The sequence below is a fragment of the Esox lucius genome, chromosome 13 (genome assembly GCF_011004845.1).
Source record: "Esox lucius isolate fEsoLuc1 chromosome 13, fEsoLuc1.pri, whole genome shotgun sequence".
Lineage (NCBI taxonomy): Eukaryota > Metazoa > Chordata > Actinopteri > Esociformes > Esocidae > Esox > Esox lucius.
In genome coordinates, this window is record NC_047581.1 from 34,989,131 (window position 1) to 35,015,264 (window position 26,134).

The window sequence follows — 26,134 nt, forward strand, 5'->3', positions numbered from 1 at the left end:
TCTACATTAGGGCCTAGTTGGCCTGTTTTGATCTCCACGTTAGAGCCTAGTTGGCCTGTTTTGATTTCTACATTAGGGCCTAGTTGGCCTGTTTTGATCTCTACGTTAGAGCCTAGTTGGCCTGTTTTGATTTCTATGTTAGAGCCTAGTTGGCCTGTTTTGATTTCTACATTAGGGCCTAGTTGGCCTGTTTTGATCTCTACGTTAGAGCCTAGTTGGCCTGTTTTGATTTCTATGTTAGAGCCTAGTTGGCCTGTTTTGATTTCTACATTAGGGCCTAGTTGGCCTGTTTTGATCTCTACGTTAGAACCTAGTTGGCCTGTTTTGATTTTTACGTTAGAGCCTAGTTGGCCTGTTTTGATCTCTACATTAGGGCCTAGTTGGCCTGTTTTGATCTCTACGTTAGAGCCTAGTTGGCCTGTTTTGATCTCTACGTTAGAGCCTAGTTGGCCTGTTTTGATCTCTACGTTAGAGCCTAGTTGGCCTGTTTTGATTTCTACGTTAGAGCCTAGTTGGCCTGTTTTGATTTCTACATTAGGGCCTAGTTGGCCTGTTTTGATCTCTACATTAGAGCCTAGTTGGCCTGTTTTGATTTCTATGTTAGAGCCTAGTTGGCCTGTTTTGATTTCTACATTAGGGCCTAGTTGGCCTGTTTTGATTTCTACGTTAGGGCCTAGTTGGCCTGTTTTGATCTCTACGTTAGAGCCTAGTTGGCCTGTTTTGATCTCTACATTAGGGCCTAGTTGGCCTGTTTTGATTTTTACGTTAGAGCCTAGTTGGCCTGTTTTGATCTCTACATTAGGGCCTAGTTGGCCTGTTTTGATCTCCACGTTAGAGCCTAGTTGGCCTGTTTTGATTTCTACATTAGGGCCTAGTTGGCCTGTTTTGATCTTTACGTTAGAGCCTAGTTGGCCTGTTTTGATTTCTATGTTAGAGCCTAGTTGGCCTGTTTTGATTTCTACATTAGGGCCTAGTTGGCCTGTTTTGATCTCTACGTTAGAGCCTAGTTGGCCTGTTTTGATTTCTATGTTAGAGCCTAGTTGGCCTGTTTTGATTTCTACATTAGGGCCTAGTTGGCCTGTTTTGATCTCTACGTTAGAACCTAGTTGGCCTGTTTTGATTTTTACGTTAGAGCCTAGTTGGCCTGTTTTGATCTCTACATTAGGGCCTAGTTGGCCTGTTTTGATCTCTACGTTAGAGCCTAGTTGGCCTGTTTTGATCTCTACGTTAGAGCCTAGTTGGCCTGTTTTGATTTCTACATTAGAGCCTAGTTGGCCTGTTTTGATTTCTACATTAGGGCCTAGTTGGCCTGTTTTGATCTCTACGTTAGAGCCTAGTTGGCCTGTTTTGATTTCTATGTTAGAGCCTAGTTGGCCTGTTTTGATTTCTATGTTAGAGCCTAGTTGGCCTGTTTTGATTTCTACATTAGGGCCTAGTTGGCCTGTTTTGATCTCTACGTTAGAGCCTAGTTGGCCTGTTTTGATCTCTACATTAGGGCCTAGTTGGCCTGTTTTGATTTTTACGTTAGAGCCTAGTTGGCCTGTTTTGATCTCTACATTAGGGCCTAGTTGGCCTGTTTTGATCTCTACGTTAGGGCCTAGTTGGCCAGTGGAGTTGTATGGTGCTTTTCATACCCCAATGAGCACTAGATGGATCAATAAAGACACTTGTTTTTGTCCATCAGACTTTTATTCCTGAAGGATCAGCGACATCACAGTGAATTTATTTCATATGCTCCATATTTCAAGTAAAATGCCTATTAATTATAAGGCCGGTTTCGCAGTCACAGATTAAGACTAGCCTAGGACAAAAAAAAACGAGTTTTCTAATGAACTTAATCAGTGTCTGCGAAACTGGCCCATAGGGTTCGTTGCCTTACATAAAGCACTATAACATCAGACACATCGACTGCTGGAATGTTACAGCATTAATATAAAATGAAGCATTCAGTTGTATAAGCACATTCAGGATGGCAGCTTAATTCCCTTCAGTGACACATATTGCTGATGCATTACAGCCAGCTCCATAGTTAAGGCACCACAGCATGCAGTGCAAATTACACCTGAATCCAAAGGGTTGTGTTGTGAACTCTTTACTCTTCAATCCTGACTCATATCTAGGCTTGGAGCATATACTTTAAGCAGTGTTCCACATCAGTGAGTTGGGTTTGAAAGCAAATAAACATTTTATTAAGTGATACATCTTCACCCAGAAACAGATGTTAACATAGATCCTGATCTGAAACAGGCACTCTTGCTTTCTGACAGATAAACAGCATATGGTGATGTATTCTAAAGAAACAAAGTTAAAAATGAAAGGGAATGAACAAGGGAGAAAAATCACTGACAAACCAAAATAAAACATCCACAGGGGTACTCAGCAAAGTTTGGTTAGCAACTAATTAAATTCCCCAAAATATTCCCACTGCAAAAGCCCACAAAACCTCACCCAGAACAGGTTAAACAACAAAGAACACACTCCAAGGAGCTGGGTGGAGCAAAACTCAAAACAAACCAAGTTATGACAGACAGTGAAACCAAAACTAGAGCATAAACAAGATGGAAAACTGAAGGAACAGACTTCCTCAAAGGTTTATTACAATAAAGCCAGCAAGAACAACTAATGCTGTTGCTCTATCAGCTGGCTCAAACCAGCCGAATCACACTGCTTTCAGCTCTTCAATCCCAGCTGGCCCATCACAGGTGAATGATATCCTGGCTAACAAGGCAACCAGTACATGTGAAGACTAGTGACTTATGTCATACTAGACAAATAAGTACTTTATGTTAATGATATATTTCACATTTGAACTTTCTCACCGGTCCGTCCATCTGCTTGCAATCTTAAACTCACTTTAGACCAGTGTTTCTCAACCCTGTTCTTGGGACCTGCTTGTTTTAGATCTCTCCTTGCTCTGTCACACCTGGTTCAAATGATCAGCTCATTATCAAGTCCTTCATGAGCTACATCAGGTGTGTTAGGGATGGGAGAGATCTAAAACATGCAGGGCAGGGGGGCGTCCAGGAGCAGGGTTGAGAATCACTGCGGTTTAGACACTTGGAGTATCCACCTGGGTCTTTCAAAAGGTATTCAGATGTTTTGGCCTGAATGGGTTTGCAGTGCCGCTGAGGAAATGAAATAACCTGCGAAAAGAACCTTGGAGGATTTGCCAACTTATTACAACATTTGACAATATGGCAAGACCAGGCTTCGGATGACAGTCATTCCCAAATCCACAATTTCATCCCTGCAAAAACATGTTACTACAAAGTAACTGTATGTACAGGATTAGGAGGTCCCCGGTTTGTCCTTAGAACATCCTCTGTCAGCTGGAATTGGATTATCCACTAGTAAGGACTACCTACCTAAATTAATCTACTGCATACAAATCCCAGCAATACTGTAAACATTTTAACATTATTGTGTTTGGAGGAGACAGGAGTCAGGCATGGATGGAGATGTAGTTGATATGTTGATGACATCAGGTCATGCATTGTCTGCTGAAGGGCTGGTTGGCTGCTGGTGGATGAGAGGTCAGCCAGAGGTCAGCAGTGCGTGAAACTCCAACAGTCTGCCATCTGCACTGGCTTTGGCTTGATCCACCAGGGTCTGGAGAAAGGAAGAGTGTTAAACTCAACAACGGTTGACAGAGAGCTGTTTCAAGGGTTCAGGGTGTACAGCTACCTTCTCTTCCTTCCCACTATCGACATGGAACAGATAGTTCCAACAACAGCATACGCCCCATTTAATATGGAACAGACTACAACAGCATACACCCCATTTAACATGGAACAGACCACTACAGCATACGCCCCAATTTAAAACAACATACACTTTTGCATTAAATGCCCACAACTCTATTCTCTGTCAAGCACATTCAAGATCTCACATTCAGAGTTCTGGCCATCCTCTGAGACAACAGGCCAAACGTGATCTCCTGTAGCCCGTGTCGCCCCCTAGAAGGTGCTACCTCTCAACCTGTTGGCCTGCTCCTTACTGAAACAGTAAACCTGACTCTCTTTAAAGCTCTCTGCTTCGATCGATCGATCGATCGATCAATACACAACAGTGAGGACACTTCCTTCCACTGTAAATTAACACTTCATTTCACACACCAACACCAAAGATCACAAGAAGAGAAAAACGTTGCTCCTCGTAATCTTTGTAACCCAATTCCATGCGAATGCTTGTAAAATGTCTCGACTGTAATAGGCTCATTCGGCACTCACATCCATCAGCTCCAGGTCGTCTTTGGCGTGCAGGTGGCGTAGGAGGTACCAGCGGGCCACACACGCCACAGTCTCCGGGTACGCCTGGGATGGGGCGTATACCAGCCTTTCCAGCAGACGCCTCGTCTCCCTGGGTGACGAGCACACCGATCCAGGGAAGTAAAATAGGTTGAGGGAGGATAAGGATGTGCTCTCACGGACACCGAGAGAACAGACTCAGGGGTAGTGGGAGGATGTGCAATGGAGATGACGGTTGTGTGCCAACGATATCATGTTCATGCGAGTGTACAGCTTGTATGACAGTGTACATTTGCTGTCCCCTCAAAATAACACAACACACAGCCATCTATGTCCAAACCACTATAAACAAAAGTGAGTACACCCCTAGGTGAAAATGTCCAAATTGGGCCCAATTAGACATTTCCCTCCCCAGTGTCACGTGACTCGTTAGTGTTACAAGGTCTCAGGTGTGAATGGGGAGCAGGTGTGTTAAATTTGGTGTTATCGCTCTCACACTCCCTCATACTGGTCACTGGAAGTTCAACATGGCACCTCATGGCAAAGAACTCTCTGTGGATCTGAAAAAAGTATTGCTCTAGTGTTGCTCTAAATAAAAAGATGGCCTAGGCTATAAGAAGATTGCCAAGACCCTGAAAGTGAGCTGCCGCACGGAGGCCAAGACCATACAGCGGTTTAACAGGACAGGTTCCACTCAGAACAGGCCTCGCCATGGTCGTCCAAAGAAGTTGAGGGCACGTGCTCAGCGCCATATCCAGAGGTTGTCTCTGGGAAATAGACATATGAGTGCTGACAGCATTGCTGCAGAGTTTGAAGGGGTGGGGGGTCAGCCTGTCAGTGCCCAGACCATACACACCGCACACTGCATCGAATTGGTCTGCATGGCTGTCGTCCCAGAAGGAAGCCTCTTCTAAAGATGATGCACAAGAAAGCCAACAAACAGTTTGCTGAAGACAAGCAGACTAAGGACATGGATTACTGGAACTGTGTCCTGTGGTCTGATGACACCAAGGTAAACATATTTGGGTGTCAAGCGTGTGTGGAGGCAATGTGTCTTGCCTACAGTCATGCATGGTGGTGGGAGTGTCATGGTCTGGGGCTGCATGAGTGCTGCTGGCACTGGGGAGCTACATTTCATTGAGGGAACCATGAATGCCAACATATACTGTGACATACTGAAGCAGAGCATGATCCCCTCCCTTCGGAGACTGGGCAACAGGGCAGTATTCCAACATGATAACGACCCCAAACACACCTCCAAGATGACCACTGCCTTGCTAAAGAAGCTGAGGGTAAAGGTGATGGACTGACCAAGCATGTCTCCAGACCTAAACCCTATTGAGCATCTGTGGGGCATCCTCAAATGGAAGGTGGAGGAGCGCAAGGTCTCTAACATCCACCAGTTCCATGATGTCGTCATGGAGGAGTGGAAGAGGACTCCAGAGGCAACCTGTGAAGCTCTGGTGAACTCCATGCCCAAGACGGCTGAGGCAGAAATGTATACTTTGGACCCAATTTGGACATTTTCACTTAGGGGTGTACTCATGTTTGTTGCCAGCGGTTTAGACATTAATGGCTGTGTGTTGAGTTATTTTGAGGGGACAGCAAATTTACACTGTTATACAAGCTGTACACTCACTACTTTACATTGTGGCAAATGCATTTCTTCAGTCACATGAAAAGATAGAATCAAATACTAGCAAAAATGTGAGGGGTTTACTCACTTTCGTGAGATACTGTAAGTAACCTCTACTCATATTAGGGATGGAAGTGAAGAAGTCAATACTTCTGGAGAGGAGCAGGAGTGCTCACCTGGCGGCCATCTTAGTGGAGAAGTGAAGCAGGGCCTGAATGAGCAGAGCAACGGGGGAGGGGCCAAGCTTCAGAGCCTCAGTGGTTGCCTCAAGGACCAGCTCCTTCCATTCATCACCAGGGATCTTTGCCTGACACACAAAGACACGGACACAAAGACACATGACACGCGACACACAAAGAAATACACACACACACACACAAAGAAATACACACAGAGGCACACACACACACACACAATAAAACCCTTATAAACATGTAGATTTTGAATCTCCCTTGAAGAGGCTAAATTGACATAAAACAATGCAACATTCCACTTTTTAATGAACTGTCTGAGCTGCAAGGCTTTGTATTTTGCACCGTCTGTGTAATCTAATTCCAGGCTAAAAGAGCAGCACGTGCCGCAAAAAGAGAAAATTACCACCTAACGAGAAACAAGAGTGGGAGGGAAAACATGTGAAGCCTAATCCGAACCTGCCTTTTAAAGCTTTACATCCACGGAGGCTGTTTAAAGGGACCCAGGTGTTGAAAGGGCTTTAGTACCAGAGAAAAAGCCCGGTTTCCATTGACTATGACTTCTGCTGTTTGCATTTCCACCTGGCCTTGGTCAGTGGTGCCATCCTGTCCTGCAGCCTCTCCTATTGTCACATTCACCCATCTCTCCTCAGTATCTCGGCTCCAGCCGGTCTGCCAACGTGTGTGTGTGTGTGTGTGTGTTGTCTGCCTGCAGTCTGTGTGGATCATCATTAGTGTGCCCTCACGGTCCTCGGTGTTAGGAGACGGGCTGGTGAGACGCGGTCTGTCTTGTAAAGGCAGCTGTGCACAGTGCATGTTTCCTGTTAGCCACAGACTCATTCAAAGAGAAAGGCATCACACGCACACCTTCCTGGATAATATACAAACTTGGCATTCTCGACTTGTCATAGACATGTAAATAATCTCAAACAGGGATACCTCCATTCATCTATATCCCAGAAAATCATGAACCATAGCTGTGTCAAAATGTGTACTATTGTTATATATAGTATAATGAGTATGAAAGCCAACTGTCATTCCTCAAACCCTCTGCAGACGGGCCAGTCGTTATGACATTGGTTTGTCACTTATCATTTATCTCAGTGTTAACTTAACATGCATTATGTTCTTGCTGACATTTGACAGACCTTTTATATAATGAATTAATTACCATTTACCAAAGTAGCTCTAGGAAAACCATGCAACCAAGTATCTGGAGCAACTGGTCGGTCAGTAATGACGCAGGCTGATGTGGCTCCTTGCCAAATTCCACATATACTTTCCCTACTAGACAGGGTGCCTGGACGTTCACTCCCCCCCCCTAGCTAGTGCATCTTTTGAATCCCTGTCGATAGAGGAGAGACCCACCATGCAGGCACTGAGGGCCAGGAGAGCCAAGCGCAGCAGGCTGGCCATCTGCCCACCGTGGAGGCCAAGCTGAGAGGCCAGCTGCAGGCTCTGTCGGTAGGCCATCACCGCCTGCACCAGCAGACCCTGGGTACGGTACACCTCGGCCAGCCACTGACAGAGGACAGGGGGAACAAGGTGGTAAACACGCGGTACTGTCCAACATGACTCGGACAACATTTTCCGGGTTGGGACTATATTCTGAGTGTGTGCGTGCGTGCGTCCAGACCGCGCCGCAAGGCACAGTGGGTAATGAGACTCACATGCCAGGCGGCCAGCGAGGTGTGATTGGCCAGGACGGCACTGCTCAGCTGCTCCAAGACTGAGGCTGGCAGTGCAGTACCGGCGCTGGACAGCAGGAGGCGCTCACACTGCACCTGCCTCAGCAGGAGCAACAGAGCAGGGTGCTCGGGAGATAAACTCAGGACCTGGAGGTGGGGGGGGGGGGGGGCGATAGCACTTTAGAATTGCAGTGTCACCACATGTACGTGTGATTACAAAGTGCTGAGCATTTAGGAAATGAGTCACTGCAGTGTGTGTGTGTGTGTGTGTGTGTGTGTACCTGAGAGCACAGGGCCTCAGCCTCCTGTAGCTGACCTGCCTTTGTCAGTCCTGTCACAGCCTGCTGCAGCACCCAACCCTCCAGAGCCTGGGCCAGGAGCCGTTCTACCACCTCCATACACCGCACTGCCCACACACACACACACACACACACACACACACGCACAGGCACACGCACAGGCACACGCAGGCACAAACAAAAACACAGACAAAAGGGAGTGACGGAGAGCAAACAAGTCTTGAACAACAGTGGAACACTTTATTGTAGTCCAAAGTGAATGTGTCATTGGTGCACTCACGCCAATGACAACCTAGAACCGTAACCTGGCAAAACTTGAACCCAAAACCCCAATCGCAACTGTTGAAACTGGTTATAGCAGTTGGTTATGTCGATTCATTCGGTTGCACAGGAGCATGTCAACAGCACGTCAGAATCAGAAGATACACTAACTGCAGGATGGGTTGCTCCCAGTCTTATGGTTACAGGGGGCTTTATATACTCTTGACCAAAAGGTCGATCCATTGTTACACAAGATGTGAAAACACAGGCCATCTTCCTTTGCCACCCTTTTTCATCTTCCTTTGTTTTCTCCAACAATGAAACAAAGAAACCGGCACTCCCACATTTACAAGTATTCAATTAGTTTCACCCAAAACTAAACTCTTGCTTTCAACGATCTCTTGATATCCAGGAGAACATTTACTGGTAACAAAATTGAAGTATACTCAAGATTATACCCTTGATCATTTCAGTCCATGTAGGCTAGGTTCGCACACATTTCTTACAGCTGATCATTCACAGGATAGGAAATAACTTTGATCATGACACAGAAAATGGTCTCAATGCAATCAATGGACAGTACATGATATAAACAATCAAGGCATACAATGTTGAAATGACATACCCCTTGATTAGGCTTTTGTAAGAATGGGGGGTTTGAGACACCCCAAAATCATGATCTGAAAACAACACACAGACCTACCTTTCTCTGACACCACAGCCATGAGCCCCTGCTCTAAGCCCCGTCTGCTGGGGGTGGAGCCAGACAGGGAGCAGGCGGTGTTCTCTGTGTGACAGGCAGCCATAAGCCCCGCCCACGCCGCAGCATCATCTGATAGATAGTGACAGAATAGGGAAGCTCTTTATGTCACTTGATGGAGAAAGTCATTTTCAGATTAAATAAAATACACAAAGTTGGGTAAAATAACTAATCACAGCAATCAATGGAATTCTCTTCTTACACAGAATAAAATTACAATCATTAATTGGCTTCCTCTCGATTCATATTCAGCAGTATGTGACATATCTAAGATGTGCCCAAAACAGTCACAGGAAAGTGTTGCTTTGAAAACAAATGAGCCCTTCTGTGTCATCCAGGACATCAAGACCACTAGAGTAACAACTAACACTGGACACCTGGGTCCGATTCTGGATGAAGGAACATTCTTCTCTTACGCCTTAAGATTACATAATACTCATGATTCCAGACCTGTAATCAGTGAGGTAAAATATGATGGTAAAGGACACAGTATGAGTACAGGGCTTAACACGAGATAAATACATTGTAAAAGGTGCAGAATGAGATGAAGGGACCAATAGCTCAGACACTTGGGTCTGAAGTCAAGACAAATAGTCACTGCCCTGTGATTCTCCGATTCACTTGCAGGGGGCAGACTTCTCTTATCAAGCTTGCAGCCCCTAGAGAACCCTAGCAGAGGCTGTATTGCTGAGAAAATACTACATGTGTGTTAATGAAAAGAGAAGACAACTTTTGACCTTTCCCTATCCTGTCAACATATTTGTGAATTGCTTGTGTCCAGAAGTTAAGGACAAGGTCTGTTTAACGGCATGCTGTCCTCACCAGGGCAGAGGAGCACAGCCCTCTGGATGGTCTTCAGGGCGTTTTGGCTGCGGTCATCCCCAGAGTGACGGCCACAGGCCAGCTGATTCACTCCACTATACAGCACTGCCCTCTACAGCCACACACATGGAATGGCAGACAACACACAGATGTGGTAAAATACAGAGTCAATAGTGACATTTGAGTGTGTTTTCAGGGGTTGGGGGGGGGCTGAGGGGTAGTTCTCAGGGGTTGGGGGGTTGAGGGGTAGTTCCCAGGGATTTTTGGGGGGGATGAGGACTAGTTCTCAGGGGTTTTGTGGGGGTTGGGGGGTAATTCTCAGGGGTTTTGGGTGGCTGAGGGGTAGTTCTCAGGGGTTTTGGGTGGTTGAGGGGTAGTTCTCAGGGGTTGGGGGGTACATACCTTTCCTTGGGTCATGCTTGACAGACAAGCAACGTGGCCTGCGACCGCACCTCCCTGGAACACACAAGACTAGCAGATGAAATACTGGGCCAGCAAACAGGAACTGGTTTTCATAAATAAACAGGAACGGCAAGGACTTGTGAGGTGACGTACATTGGCCTTCCTGGGGGAGTACTGAGGCACCAGCCTGGAAAGCAGGGCCCACATGGAGGGGTTGCCAGGGTTACTGCATCAACACAACAACAGAACGTGTGTTGTTATCGCCTCGATCAACATCGGTATTGAACATGGATGAGAGTACCTTCCCCATAAACTACAATGTGCCATCCCTGGATTCTAGGCACAGCCCGCTGTTGCCAACACTATAGCCCCAAACTGATATTTTACCCTCTATAGCCACTGAAGTAGCCACAAAGACAGGGTTATAGCCGTGAGATTAACAGTATGGCGAAGGTTTACAATCACATCTTCGCATCGCATCGCATCATCTTCCGCTTAATCCGGAGCCGGGTCGCGGGGGCAGCAGTCTAAGCAGGGATGCCCAGACTTCCCTCTCCCCAGACACTTCCTCCAGCTCTTCCGGGGGGACACCGAGGCGTTCCCAGGCCAGCCGGGAGACATAGTCCCTCCAGCGTGTCCTAGGTCTTCCCCGGGGTCTCTTCCCGGTGGGACGGGACCGGAACACCTTCCCAGGAAGGCGTTCCGGAGGCATCCGAAACAGATGCCCAAGCCACCTCAGCTGACCCCTCTCGATGTGGAGGAGCAGCGGCTCTACTCTGAGCTCCTCCCGGGTGACCGAGCTTCTCACCCTATCTCTAAGGGATCGCCCAGCCACCCTGCGGAGAAAGCTCATTTCGGCCGCCTGTATCCGGGATCTTGTCCTTTCGGTCATGACCCAAAGCTCATGACCATAGGTGAGAGTAGGAACGTAGATTGACCGGTAAATCGAGAGCTTCGCCTTACGGCTCAGCTCTTTCTTCACCACGACAGACCGATACATCGACCGCATTACTGCAGAAGCTGCACCGATCCGTCTGTCAATCTCCCGTTCCATCCTTCCCTCACTCGTGAACAGGACCCCTAGATACTTAAACTCCTCCACTTGAGGCAGGCACTCTCCACCAACCTGAAGTGGGCAAGCCACCCTTTTCCGACTGATGACCATGGCCTCGGATTTGGAGGTACTGATTTTCATCCCCACCGCTTCACACTCGGCTGCAAACCGTCCAAGTGCATGCTGGAGGTCCTGGCTTGAAGGGGCCAACACGACAACATCATCCGCAAAGAGCAGAGACGAAATCGTGTGGTCCCCAAACCTGACACCCTTCGGCCCCCGGTCTGCGCCTAGAAATTCTGTCCATAAAAATTACGAACAGAACCGGTGACAAAGGGCAGCCCTGCCGGAGTCCAACATGCACAGGGAACAAGTCTGACTTACTGCCGGCAATGCGGACCAAGCTCCTGCTTCGGTCGTACAGGGACCTGACAGCCCTAAGCAAAGGACCCAGGACCCCATATTCCCGAAGCACCCTCCACAGGATGCCACGAGGGACACAGTCGAATGCCTTCTCCAAATCCACAAAACACATGTGGACTGGTTGGGCAAACTCCCATGAACCCTCCATCACCCTGTAGAGGGTATAGAGCTGGTCCAGTGTTCCGCGGCCTGGACGAAAACCACACTGTTCCTCCTGAATCCGAGGTTCTACTATCGGCCGTATTCTCCTCTCCAGAACCCTGGCATAGACTTTCCCGGGGAGGCTGAGAAGTGTGATCCCCCTATAGTTGGAACACACCCTCCGGTCCCCCTTCTTATAAAGAGGGACCACCACCCCGGTCTGCCATCCCAGAGGCACTGTCCCCGACTGCCACGCGATGTTGCACAGGCGTGTCAGCCAAGACAGCCCCACAACATCCAGAGACTTGAGGTACTCAGGGCGGATCTCATCCACCCCCGGTGCCTTGCCACCGAGGAGTTTCTTAACCACCTCGGTGACTTCAGCCCGGGTGATGGACGAGTCCACCTCTGAGCCCTCATCCTCTGCTTCCTCAATGGAAGACGTGACGGCGGGATTGAGGAGATCCTCGAAGTATTCCTTCCACCGCCCGACGACATCCTCAGTTGAGGTCAACAGCTGCCCACCTCTACTGTAAACAGCGTTGGTAGGGCACTGTTTCCCTCTCCTGAGGCGCCGGATGGTTTGCCAGAATCTCTTCGAGGCCAGCCGATAGTCCTTCTCCATGGCCTCACCGAACTCCTCCCAGGCCTGAGTTTTTGCCTCCACAACCACCCGGGCTGCAGCCCGCTTGGCCTGTCGGTACCCGTCAGCTGCGTCAGGAGTCCCACAAGCCAACCAGGCCTGATAGGACTCCTTCTTCAGCTTGACGGCATCCCTTACTTCCGGTGTCCACCACCGGGTTCGGGGATTGCCGCCTCGACAGGCACCGGAGACCTTACGGCCACAGCTCCGAGCGGCCGCTTCGACAATGGCGGTGGAGAACATGGTCCACTCGGACTCAATATCTCCAACCTCCCTCGGGATCCAGTCAAAGCTCTGCCGGAGGTGGGAGTTAAAGATCTCTCTGACAGGAGACTCGGCCAGACGTTCCCAGCAGACCCTTACAGTACGCTTGGGCCTGCCGAGTCTGTCCAGCTTTCTCCCCCGCCATCGGATCCAACTCACCACCAGGTGATGATCAGTTGACAGCTCCGCCCCTCTCTTCACCCGAGTGTCCAAGACATACGGCCGCAGGTCAGATGAGACGACAACAAAGTCGATCATCGACCTGCGGCCTAGGGTGTCCTGGTGCCACGTGCACTGATGGACACCCTTATGCTTGAACATGGTGTTCGTTATGGACAAACTGTGACTAGCACAGAAGTCCAATAACTGAACACCACTCGGGTTCAGATCAGGGGGGCCGTTCCTCCCAATCACGCCCCTCCAGGTGTCACTGTCGTTGCCCACGTGGGCGTTGAAGTCCCCCAGTAGAACAATAGAGTCCCCAGTCGGAGCACTTTCCAGCACCCCTCCCAGAGACTCCAAGAAGGTCGGGTACTCTGCACTGCCGTTCGGCCCGTAGGCACAAACAACAGTGAGAGACCTATCCCCGACCCGTAGGCGCAGGGAAACGACCCTCTCGTTCACCGGGGTAAACTCCAACACATGGCGGCAGAGCTGGGGAGCTATAAGCAAACCCACACCAGCCCGCCGCCTCTCACCATGGGCAACTCCAGAGTGGTGAAGAGTCCATCCTCTCTCAAGGAGTGTGGTTCCAGAGCCCAAGCCGTGCGTAGAGGTGATCCCGACTACCTCTAATCGGAACCTCTCAACCTCACGCACTAGCTCAGGCTCCTTCCCCGCCAGCGAGGTGACATTCCACGTCCCTAGAGCTAGTTTCCGTGTCCAGAGATCGGGTTGTCTAGGCCCCTGCCTTCGACTGCCGCCCGATCCTCTTCGCACCGGCCCCTTATGGTCCCTCCTGTGGGTGGTGAGCCCACGGGAGGGCACAATCACATCTTAACAAGGCCAATTTAGAGTAAATCTGCAGAGTTTATCAGTTGGTTGCCAAAGAAGCCTGACGACCTGGGAACAGCTGTGCAGTACAGACGGCCGCCGGAGTCAGACCAGGAACGAAGCAGGATCCCCGTAGACTCGGCCAATAAGAAACAGCCGTGGTCCTCGGGGGGTGACCTGCCTGTCGCAGTGTCCTACCTGTGGACAGCCCGGGAGGCCTCTCTCTGAACACCGCTGTAGTTCCCCTGGACGGCCAGCAGGGCGCAGGTGAGCAGGCAGCGTTGCTCTGCCGTGGCCCCGCCCTGCTTCAACAGCTCACTGAGGGCGGCGCTGGCCAGCGTGCTGTCCCCCCGGACCAGGCCCAGAGCACATAGGCACAACAGGGACTCTGCCACTGGCTCCTTCAGCATGGAGCTATGGACACACACACAAGTTTGTATGGCTATCCTCATGGGGACCAGAAAATAGAGATTGCATACTCCCTTGCCACAATCTTAACCCTAAACCTAACCTCAATAAAGTAACATTTATGCCTAAACTTTACCTAGATATAATGCCTAACCTTAAACCTAAACTCAACCAACAACACCTGGACCTTAAAGAAACCCCAATTCTAACTAAGTTTGACCCTAAACCCTGAGCCAGAAATTGACTTTTGTCAATTCTTTTCCGATTTTACTATACTTCACTATACTATAGTTAGACCTAAAACACACACACACACACACACACACACGGTCACTTAGATCTACCAGTGTTTTGGAAGGGGAGCGTGTGAAGCGGAAGCGGTGTCAGGAGGAACTGACCATTTGAAGAGCAGGGTTTTAGCCGGGTCCATGTTACCCAGCCTGTGCTGCAGGAGAGCCAGACCAGTCAGGACGTAGGCCTTCTCCTTTTCACTGGGGGCTACCGTCAGGGCCTTCTCATAGGCTAGGAGAAACACGGTCCATATGTGAACACACTTCCACACAACAGACCTTGTGCACACAGCCACACAACAGACCTTGTGCACACAGCCACACAACAGACCTTGTGCACACAGCCACACAAGTTGAGGGAGACAATCATAAAGAGAGGAATAACTTGGAGACAACCTCAGTGGAGGTGCCCATGGGTTTACTGACACTGCAACGTTACGGATCTCTACTGCCCCTCACCGCTGATGCTCTCCGCAATGCCCCCTGCCCTGTAGTAGGCCAGTGCCAGGCCGACCAGGTCGTGGAGCTCCTCTAGTGGCGTGGAGGAGTAAACACGCACCGCCTCCTCCCACTGGCCTGTGTTGCTGTATAGAGGGGTACATACCACACTTACTTGGGAAAAATAAAACCAAATAAAATAAAACTTAACAAGCAGATGTTTGTCCTTTCTGTGAAGGACAAACAGACAAACGAACCAGAGCGCACGGCCATAGCATCCTAGAGAGAAGGCCAGTAAGTCCACAGAAGACAGAACCCGAAGCAGCTCCACAGCCCTGAGGAGGAAAACAAGTTAGTTCATATTTCTGTGTGAGGCAAACACACACAAACACGCACACACACAGAAATAAAGAACACCTTTGGTAAGCCAGCACGGCCTGCTTCTTCAGCTGCAGGTGCTCGTTGAGGAAGCCCAGCATGATAAATGCAACAGGATCTGTCTGAATGCGCTCTAACAAGACAAAAATAAAGACCAATTCAGCCATTTCATAAGATTTCCTTTTAGGATCACAGAGCTTTTCATTCAAACTTGGCGAACTATGAAATGGAAGATGTGCTCAACATTCTAAATGGAGAGCTACTCTGTAAAAGACAGTCAGATGGATGACTGAACCACACACCTGTGTACTTGCTCAAAGAGACCTGAGCGGCAGACACTGCGTTCATCTGGACAATGTTGTAGCGATAGAGCTCAGAGTCCCGGTTACTCTTATCCAGCAGAGTGGCACAAACCCAGTGAGCATAACCCTTCACCCCTTCCATCTATGTGGGGGAGTAGGGGAGACAGAGGGAGGAGAGGACAGGAGAGTGGGAGAGACAGAGGGAGAAGACAGGACAGGAGAGAGGGAGAAGACAGGACAGGAGAAGACAGGACAGGAGAGCCGGAAAAGGAGAAAGGAGGGGAACAAAGCAGGACAGAACCAAAAAAGACAAGACATGTTATACCATTACAGCACTCATCAGTCCAGTAGTTGGGAGTAGTGTCTTACGTGTGTACTGAGTTCTGTGGTGTGTCTGAACAGGTCCATGGTGTCATAGCTCCCCACTGTCTCCGCGATGAGGGCCTGGGGACACACAGGGATCAGAATGACAGACAGGGGTGGGAGGTGGTGAGATCATGCCCAGGGAACATTGAGGAAGACCAGCTAGCTAGCGAGACCTCCTAAGCGTTAGGATGTCCGGTGACTTGTAGGGATGCTGTACCGTACCTGTCCAATCCAGCAGTTGACATACAGGGGTTCCAACGACTGGGCAATCTTAAAGGCTTCATGGGAGAGCTGGGAATCAGGAGTAAAATGACTCATTAACGTGTCACACAGATGATCAGTCTGTATTTAACAACTTATTTGACCACTCAATTTCAGACAGTTAAAACAATCGCAGGCAAACATGGCACAGGATTTATCTACATGATGCAAGGCTTGATGTCGAATACACTACTGTCCATACTCGCACGTGTGAACAGGAGAATGAAACCAAGGAAACAATTACACTACTACACTACAGAAGCTGATGGGGTCACTAAACATGAGTAGTAAACATTAGTGACTTCATTACCGTTCTTCTAGCTGCAGGATATTATGCTAGCAGCGCTAACTCAGATTTTCTATTTCAAAATAAAAGCCATCATTGAACTATATAAGGTAATATAGTTAACAATCTAGTCTGTACATGTTTAATGTCCGTTCCAATGTTATTCTTGTCTGTTCTTTTTCACAGACTAGATTGTTAACTATATTGCCTTATACATTTCAATGATGGCTTTTATTGTGATAAAGAAAATCTGAGTGCTGCCAACATAATATCCTGCTGCTAAAATAACGCTAATAAAGCATCAAATGGCCATGACTAGTTAACGTTAAATGATTCAGGAGCATCTTGTTTTGCTAAGTAAATTTCAATAAGAGAGACAACTCATACCTCAACATTTTCCTTCTTCAGATACAAAGCACCCAGGTTTGTCCATGCAACAACATTCTAGTTTGGGACGAAAACAGCAGTTCAAAATGAATAGTGTATATAAAAGGGGATTCAGTGAATAGTGGAAAGTGAATTGTGTCCATCCTGTCGTACTTACATTGGGTTCCACTTGCACTGATTTAATAAAGCTGTGTTGGGCCAGGGCGTAGTTCTCTAAAAAGGGGGAACACCTTCAGCCTTGTGTCTTATGAACAGACTAAAAGACATGACATCCCAAATACCAACAATACAACAGGACACCTTGGGCTCGGCCAATTACAGCAGTGTCTACACCTCCTACCTCTGCTCATGGCGACTACCCCTAAGGTGTTCCAGTAGCTATGGTTGGAACTGTTCAGCATGATAGCCTTCTTCACACACTGAGAAGAGAAACCGAAATACTACATTCATTAGATTACACTGATATGGTTCACTGCAAGAACCGGGCAGAACATGTTTTTTTCCATATCTCCTCCCGAGTCCCTAAACAAACGGGCGTTCTACTCCCAGCTTGCCCCCCCATCCAGCCCAGCTAAGCACTCTACCTGCAGGGCCTTCTCCAGAAACAAGGGGCTGCTGTGCTCCTCCCCCTGGACACACGGTGCCAGGCGGGCCTGGTGGTAGAAGTTGAGCCCCAGGTCGTACCAGAGATTGGAGCTCTGAGGCATCAGCTTAATGGCACGCCCATAGCACCTACACACAAAGACACCAACACAACTGAGAAATGCTGCACCGCAAACAAAAAGCCCAAATCATTCTCTGCAGGGGGCGCTGAAGGACTGCTCTAGAGGGTGTGAGGTGTTTTGTGCAGCTGGTGCCACACAGTCTAGAGATCTTGATCTCCCCTCCTGGTCATAGCCAATCAGAAAATCAGACTCCATCCCACAATATGTCCATGCACCGATCATGCGCTCGTTCATTGGTCCCGATGCTGCCCACCAACCCTGAACTGGTCATAAGGTCTGTTTCACGCCCCAAAATATTGGCAGTCTGAGTGGGAGGAAATGTACACACAGAGAGCGTACATACATCTCGTACTCATTGTTGTTGGTCAACTTGGTGTACCTGTTAGGGGCCTCCAGGCTTTACATTATTATACATGTATGTTTACCTCTGTTGGGAGCCTCCAGGCTTTACATTATTATACATATTACCTATGTTGATAAAACCAGACCTGTATTTTGTGTTGTCAGGTAATGTATGTACAGTAATCAAAGCTGTTTTGCTGTTGTTTATTCGTGTTAGCAGTAATGCTAACAACACTGATGTGGAATTGCGCTAATTACCTTACCTACTGAGCAAATTCAATTGGACAGGATGCATCTCTTAACCCTGTTATATTCCTTATATGTAATATTTGTATATTCATTCCTTCTCCATTTCTGAACCCTTTCAGAACCATTCCCGTGTGCATGTCCTTCCTAATGGACCGAACTCCCGCGGGTGTGTCTGGGAGTTATTTTCCCTGGGTGTTCCTCTGTAACCAGGGCTGATGTCAACGGATCACGGGCTAACCGACACGAACAGCCAAGCCGCTCTCTTTCAACTCGCCCTCCTAAGCGTATCTGCTGACAATTAACCCTGAAGCACCGTGGCTCAAGTTCAATTCAAGCCTTGTGTTTCCGATCAGAACACCGGTGTCTAGCCGGCGTCAGAGCCTCACCTCTCCCCCACCCTGAGGACTTGTCCCTGGTTTAGGAGGTGTTCCTGGTCTGGGGGTTCCAACCCAGTCAGGGGGCCTGGCACTACAACCCGGGCCCTACTGGGTGCCACGGTGCTGACGGTGGTGCAGGCGTCTCCCAGTAACTTCCACAGGCAGGAGAGGTCAGGGCGGAGCTCTACGGCCCTGAGAGTGGACAGAGCAGGGGGGGGGGTTATGTCACTTAACTGCTGGGCAAATTGTGCGAAACACTGTTTAGAGGTCAATAATGAAGACAATGAAAACTGTTAAGGCCTTTGACTGGAGCAACTTGAGAAGCAATACATTATTATAAGGTCCTCAGTATTTCACTTGAAACGCTGAGAGTGTATTTGCCGTTACTAGCATGGTGTCATTTTAATATCCACCTGATGCGTTCCATTTCACTTCCGTTACTAAGCTCCAGTAATCCTATCCTATGTGGTGATCCTCTGGGATCCTGGAAGTACTGCGGGAAGTATCTAACCTAAAGAGGTGGTTAATGGCCCTCTGGATGAGATCTATGGCTCCACCATCTCTGCAGTCCTCCATTAAGCCTTTGGCTAAGGACAGGAGACATTCACCGAGACCTGGTGGCAACACACACACACACACTTTAGAGAGTATTGATATGACGCATGTACGCTGACAGACTCCCACAACTGAATGGAGACCAGACTGCTCTCTAAATCATGCGTATGAATATGAGGTCCTAAGATGGTGCTAAAGTGTAAAACGAATACAGCCCTTGGATAGACAACACGGAAGAACAGTCGGCACATCAGTTAGCGCACACAGGCATTAACGGTGTGACTATCAAACCGTTGTAGCGTTCAAGTGAGAATGAGATCCCAAAACAAGAAATCACATATTAAAACAAATGTACTCTTAATAAAACTACCACTAGAGTGTCTGATGGAGGCTCCTATGTGAACTAGGTTTTGGGCGCTTTGATACCCTTGGGATTGGAAGAAAACAACTAGCTACTGGAACAAATTCCCACCTTTGAGTGCTGGCACGTAGTCCTCCCTGGCCGTGACCTGCAGGTACTCTGCGGCGGCCTCTTTGAACTTGCCCAAGGTCTGTTTGATGGCGGCCATCTGGTAGAGGCTGTAGATGGAGGACGGGTTGAGCAGCTGGGCCTTGGCGAAGGCTTTCAGGGCCGCGGTGAAACTGCGGCGGTTCAGGTAGGCCTCCCCCAGACACTCCCAGCACACCCAGTCCTGGGGGTCGGCTCTTAGAGCAGCCTGCAGACTGCCCGGGACACGTGGATGAGTGTGTGCGTGTGTGTGTTGTGAAAGGCCGTTTCAATGCAAGTGGTAATCACAGGGGTCTTACTCTGCGCAGGCCTGGGGGTTCTGGCCAACCTTCAGGTGGTAGAGGCCTCGTCTCATCCAGGCCCATTTGGCGGAACCGGGTGTGGCTCTCTCTACGACCGACTGGAGAACAGCCAGGGCAGTGTCCTGGGGAGGCGGAGCCAACAGCAACAGATTTTCACCAGACCACTCTAACGTCAATGGACCAAACGTCCGCCAGGCACGGAGCGTACGGACTCAAAACATCAACCAGGCCGGGGACTCTGCCATCGACGGGGCCCTCACCATGTCACCCTGCTCCATGCTCAGGTCCACGGAGGCAGAACCGGACTCCGCGTCACTGCCATCCAGCTCAAAGGCCCTCCTGTAGCAGCCCCTGGCCCGGCCCCTGTCCCGGGCCACCTCCCGGTAGTAGTGGCCCAGGTATCGGAACACAGCGCCCAGGTATGGATCCAGTTTGGCAGCCTGGCATTTGGAAGACATGGTAATAACTAAGACATGGTGCGCAACGGCCCATCTAGACAACGCAACCAGAAACAGGCCCGGAGGCTAAACGCTGACCTTCAGCAGATGGTTGTGGGCCTTGCTCCTGTCCCTGCGACACTCCTCCCCCAGGCCCCAGTAGAGCCGCCCCAGCAGGAAGTGGTACTCTCCACAGGCTGGACTCTGGGCCGCAGCCTGGAGGAGGCTACATTACCAACAGAGAATATGACAGGAAGGGGTCACCTAAATGCATGGCCTGGTCAAACACAGGCTGTTAGAAGAGGGGAGTTGATAATGTACAGCATCATGTCTGTGGACACCACAGCACACACCTCTGCTCTGCCAGCTGGGGTTGGCCCTGCGCTATTTGCACCAGTCCCTTGAGTGCCAGTCCCTCAGCCGGGTCAGGACGAGAGGCCAGTAGCTCAGTGGACACCTGTTGAGTACAAGGAAGAAGATGTGGAGACACACAGGAACTCAACAATAACACAGGCACAACATATTGGATGGCCACACACCTGACACTACTAAAGCTACTTCAGCCTAATCAATAACACAGACGATAGCGGAGCTGGGCGAATGAAGCTTACCTGGAATGCCAAGTCAACTTGTCCTTTTTGCAAATACGCTCTTCCTTTCAGAGATAACATGAAGGGGTCATTTTTAGCATCTGGAAGCTATAAAAAAAGAAAAAGAAAAAAAGCTTGAATGACTGTAAATATAAAAATGAGTAGAGAATATGGGCGCTGAGCCCAAAACAACTGGGAAAAAAAGACATGCAAGCTGTACCTGGTCAAGGGTCTCCAGGGCTGTGTCTGCTGTGTTTTCATCCCCAGTCCTTACCAGGGCCTCTAGTCGTAGTCTCTGGAGCCTGACCCCAAGCTCGTCATCCCCAGACCCACTTAGTTTCAGCCCTGAGAGCACACAGCTAGGCCTGTCAATGCACTGGACACTAGCCAGCCACAGCGCAACATACATCTCTGACATCTTGAAAGCTAAGGACCTTGGAATGCTAGAACACTACAGGCCGGACTGTACGCTTTAGGACATCGTACCTTGGGAACAGGACGTTACGCAGTCGGAATATCTGTGCATTTTCAGCTGGGCCTGAGCAAGGCTGCACCAACCCACCAAACTGGAGCGCATTTGCTTCAGACCTGAGAGCACAAAAGACAGGTAGATGCTGGCCAACACCACCCAAAAGCCAGAACAAAGCCCAGTTCAGCGTCACGCCCTGGAGGCAGTTTCCCTTGAATATAATACCTATAATGCTCACCTCGGGCCAGGTGCTTGACGGCATCTTCACACTTGCCCTCCTCCAGCGCTCTGATGCCCAAGCCAAGCTGGCATAAGCCACTGTCTGGGTCCAACTCCATGAGGCGGGAGAAACAATGGCCAGCATACATACTGCAGACCCCTGGAGGCAAAGATACACGCTGAATACTTAATGGTGCCATCTGTCACTTCTTTACCCCCTTTGATCACAGGCCAAAATGATTAAATAACACATGCACACACCAAATAAACACAACCCTTTGTTGTCTATTTGACTGGGTCCTAGAGTAAAACTACAGCCAATGACAGACTATTACCTGCAGTTTGCTGGGTTTATCAGTAATTACGTACTGTACCTGACTTGAGATGCTGGGCACAAAGGACCTCCAAAGGGTATGTTTCTGAGGGATAGAGGGCCAGCATGGACTCACAGGCCTCTTTCATTTTGCCCTCTTCATGCGGAAGCTGGGGAGATTATTGTTTCTCCGGTAAGTTGGCAGTGCAGGCAACCGCCACCAGTTTTAACCAAGGGTTCCAGCACTATGTGATGTGTCTCTTTGCATCTACGGATCGGAGGGACTTACTTTTGAAAGGCATTTCACGTAATCAGCTGAGAGCTTCCGATGGTCCTCGCCAGGCACATTGTCCGTGAGGACCATGGCCTTTTCAAAGGCCAGGATTACCTGAGAACACGAAGATTACTACCACAAAGAACAAAGGGGAGACGCGTACAGATGCTTAACGTCAATGACTCGGGGGGCCTACGCAGAGTCTCCTAAGTGTTTGTTGCGCACATTATCCTTGGTCTTACGTGCTGCTGAGTCTCATTGTCCTGTTCCTCCACACTGGCTGAGAGGAGACTGGTCATCTGCTGCCATATCTGCAACAGCTCAGCCTTGTCGGCACCTGCACCCTCCTTCAGCTGAATCAGTCTTCGCCACACCCTGGCCACCTACAGGTGCCCGCACACACGTCCCACAGGTTCACGCAGGGCCAATGCCGTTGACAGACAGACTCAATTGGTTGAAGGGCAACTAATTTCTTCCCTTACCTGTAAATAGTCCTTCTTTGTGTGGTATATGTCAGACAATTTCCTGATCACCTCATAGCATTTAGTTTTGTCTGAACTGTGAATTCAGAGCAAAGTACAGATAAACACAATAGTCCAAGATGGGTAGACAACAGTCCAAAAGGTATAGGCAATGGGGTAACTGCAGATGTAGTAGAGCTATAAGAGGTTGTCATGGTGACCTACCTTTCGTACAGCTCAATGAGTTTCTGGTAGACATTGGGAAGCTCTGCTTTGTAATCTGTCAGGTCGCTTTTCTCATAGAGGTTCGCTAATCCCTGAAAGAGCAACAAAAACAAGTTTGTGAGTTGATATTATAAAAGGTTATCCTAGTGGTTTGAGCATCTGACCAGTAACCGAAAGTTTGCTAGACTGAATCCCTGAGCTGGTGAGGTAAAAAGTATCTGCCGCGGGGTTCCTAAGCAAGGTATTTTTTAATACTGCAGACAAAGTAACTTTTAGGGACCCATGTCACTGGTGTCTACTACCTAGTAGCATTTATCAGTTCAGTTGATCTACATTTGGTGTACTCAGTACCTGCCAGGCTAGCAGCTGCTCCGGCTCCAGCTCCAGAGCCTTCCTGTATGCTGTCTGGGCCTGTTCAGGCTGATCCAGCTCGCTCGCTGCCACTCCAATGAACACCCAGGCATTGTAGTTGTTCTTCTCAAGCTTCAAGACAGCCTGGTAGTGAATTGGTTTGATATGAGTTGGAATACATATTTCCCCGTTCTAGTTTGGCTCGCCCTATGTAATTAGAGCACAGAGAAATTGACTTACCTTGCAGTGTTTCAATGCTTCTTTAAATTCCTTGTTCTTTATGGCATCTCTGGCATTTTTAAGAGCCAGTTTTACTTCTTTGCTTGACATTTTCACTGTAAACCAAGGCCAATCTGCATATTACCAAAATGAAACAATTAATAGTAACATGTTAGGATTAATTTCAGCCAGCTAGTACAGACAGATGAACGTGAAAACCATAGCTATACTGATTTTTGTCTGTACGTGCATAATTCAAATTATGGGTCTTGCCAAATGGTGTCAATGACAAACAATTAAGAATGAAAACCTTTGATGGAAATGCTTCTCATCCTGTTTGAACTTAGGTACATACATCTTTATGCACACAAGAAACACATTTGCAACAAGAACCCATAAGGTCCATAACAAAGATTAATTTGACATTTTCTGAAAAACACTCCTACACTCGTGGATATGCTCATTCTAACAACATTTTAAATGTCATTATTGACGTACACATGGTCGTAAATGGTACATGATGTGTCATAATTTGCCACACATGCGGAGGCCAACTTGTATTGCAAAGCCAAACCAAGCCACACGATTTTGACTAACTTGGACAGAATCGTGAGACGTGTCATAGGCAAGTAAAACATTACACTGATTGGTCCAGGGAGACGGTGCATCATTTGTGCTGGACATGATTACTGTTGGTTTGTTTGGTCTTTGGCTGTCTTAGGTCTGTTCCCAGTCCAGATAAACGCATCTTATTATAAAAATGAGATATGGCTTCTCAGCCAAGCTATACATAATTACCTAACGTTTATTTTTTAACATAGCTTGCAACACAGCTAACTAACTATTTGGCAAACTTAATCCAAAACAAGGTATAGTTACCTTGGTATGGTTACTTACTGCAGCTAATTTCAAACAAACTACAGTAGTAGGAGGTTGACAGTTTGCAGTGACGCGTACACTACAGTAATAGCAGTTAACGTTAGCTTAGTTCCTTTGGCTCGTTCGTGGCTACGTACAACAAGCCGAGATGATTAGCGGAAAACAAAGAGTTAACTTTGACTTTACCTGCAGCTATACGTTTTTAATTCAGGAATTTAAAATTATTTTATTATAAAGAAAGTGAATCCATCTCACTAGAAATTCATACTGACCAGCAAGCGTTTGACCCGGAAGTGAACACCCTTGGACGCATTCTTTAGTAAACATTATTTTATTTATATAGCTAGATCTAACCGCAAGATTCTCTAAAATTACTTTATATATTTTACAAAAACATGTGTCTACAAAATAACGGAAAAATATTACTCAGAAGTACAAGTTGATATGTATTACCCAATGTTTGTTATTGTATATATTATTCAGTGGTTGCTAACGCCTAGATATATCATAGACTATCATCTTTGTAACAACAAACAGATAATTTATTTTCTGTAATGTTATTATTTTTACATAAATATGGGGTCAACAACAGCGTGACGCGACGTGTCTTTCTAAATGTCATTGGTTGACCGTTTGCTTACGTCTACTACTTTCGGTCGTTTCTTCCACTCTCTGACCAATGAGATTCATAGCTCCTCCTTTCTCGATCACCGACCCCAGACAGAAACATGCGGTGTTGAACATAAATTCTTGGGTAATAGCAGCTGTTGTGTTTGACAATGTGCATAGTCTTTTCGAAGTTTAACATAAACTTCACTGATGTGGTAAAGGTTAGTGATGGACATTCCGGTTCTTTTCAGTGAGCCGATTCGTTCGGGTCATATCACCAAAAAGAGCCGGTGGGCCACCGTACAAACGGCTCTTTAAAATTGTTTCACAATTTGCGATAGTTTGGCTATGATTGGTGTTAAAACAATTCTAATTCAATTATTAAATGAAATCATACTCTACCTTAACCACAATGTATTTTAAAATGCATTGGTTTGTTATGAAAAATAATGCTATTACGTGTAGTAATAAAGTATAACTTTTTTATGTATATAAACAAAGTGCATAATCTGAACAGCATAATTCGAATTATTTTGGAACTTTGAACTGTGTGACCGCAGGTGCGGTGCCCCATAGAAAGGATAGACCTTTGAGAGGTCAGAGGCAACTTGGAATTCAGAGAGCACTTATTGAAACTGAAAGTTTTGCACTGTATGGTCATTTTGTGTGTATTTCATGACATTCTACTGTATGCACAATATGCACTCATTCAGGCCTATTTATCTATGAGAATAAAATAGACTGCTGATTCATAACAAACCCGCCAGTGAAAATGAATGTCACTGAGTGAACATGGTCTTTCCTCCATGATTTTCGACAGTGTGTAATTTGTTATGGAAGCATTTTGCCCAGCTGCTTTACATAGGTGCCTATGCAACAGCCTGTACAAATGATGTCGGTGGTTGTAGGTGTTTTTTCCAGTAACAAATTAATTCAAACATTTTATTGAAGACTGATATCAGCCTGCTTGGTCGAGCCTTAGTACTTTTAAACAACAACAACTTTGCCTATTTGGTGCCAAATGTCACATTTGTTTTGCTGTTTTGAACATCCCTTGATTACCAACTAGAAATTAGCATGTAATTCAGTG

The 26,134-nt window shown here is 47.8% G+C and overlaps 1 protein-coding gene across 5 annotated transcripts; it reads right to left on the reverse strand.

Moving 5' to 3' along the window:
- Nucleotides 1–2,948: 2,948 nt before the first annotated feature.
- On the reverse strand, nucleotides 2,949–24,731 carry ttc37 (tetratricopeptide repeat domain 37). 5 transcript variants are annotated; one of them, XM_010899714.4, is made up of 41 exons: nucleotides 24,708–24,731; nucleotides 23,578–23,690; nucleotides 23,338–23,481; nucleotides 22,987–23,078; nucleotides 22,783–22,858; nucleotides 22,543–22,683; nucleotides 22,316–22,414; nucleotides 22,088–22,196; nucleotides 21,733–21,873; nucleotides 21,512–21,613; nucleotides 21,246–21,370; nucleotides 21,047–21,133; nucleotides 20,789–20,892; nucleotides 20,535–20,661; nucleotides 20,259–20,438; nucleotides 19,996–20,120; nucleotides 19,661–19,911; nucleotides 19,145–19,247; nucleotides 18,643–18,825; nucleotides 17,525–17,672; nucleotides 17,281–17,359; nucleotides 17,098–17,153; nucleotides 16,941–16,997; nucleotides 16,229–16,297; nucleotides 16,010–16,084; nucleotides 15,641–15,782; nucleotides 15,378–15,471; nucleotides 15,218–15,295; nucleotides 14,982–15,106; nucleotides 14,631–14,754; nucleotides 14,023–14,238; nucleotides 10,460–10,532; nucleotides 10,307–10,360; nucleotides 9,905–10,016; nucleotides 9,026–9,154; nucleotides 8,044–8,168; nucleotides 7,745–7,909; nucleotides 7,443–7,595; nucleotides 6,060–6,190; nucleotides 4,230–4,359; nucleotides 2,949–3,609 (listed from the first exon to the last, which is right to left on the reverse strand). In XM_010899714.4, the coding sequence occupies exons 2-41, from the start codon at nucleotides 23,665–23,667 to the stop codon at nucleotides 3,535–3,537; spliced, it is 4,689 nt and encodes a 1,562-aa protein (XP_010898016.2). In that variant the 5' UTR covers nucleotides 23,668–23,690; nucleotides 24,708–24,731; the 3' UTR covers nucleotides 2,949–3,534. The 5 variants fall into 5 exon arrangements, with proteins under 5 accessions (XP_010898016.2, XP_010898018.2, XP_010898020.2 ...); XM_010899716.4 differs by lacking the exon at nucleotides 24,708–24,731 and adding an exon at nucleotides 24,454–24,688; XM_010899718.4 differs by lacking the exon at nucleotides 24,708–24,731 and adding an exon at nucleotides 24,436–24,688 and having other exon boundaries at nucleotides 23,578–23,672.
- Nucleotides 24,732–26,134: the final 1,403 nt, after the last annotated feature.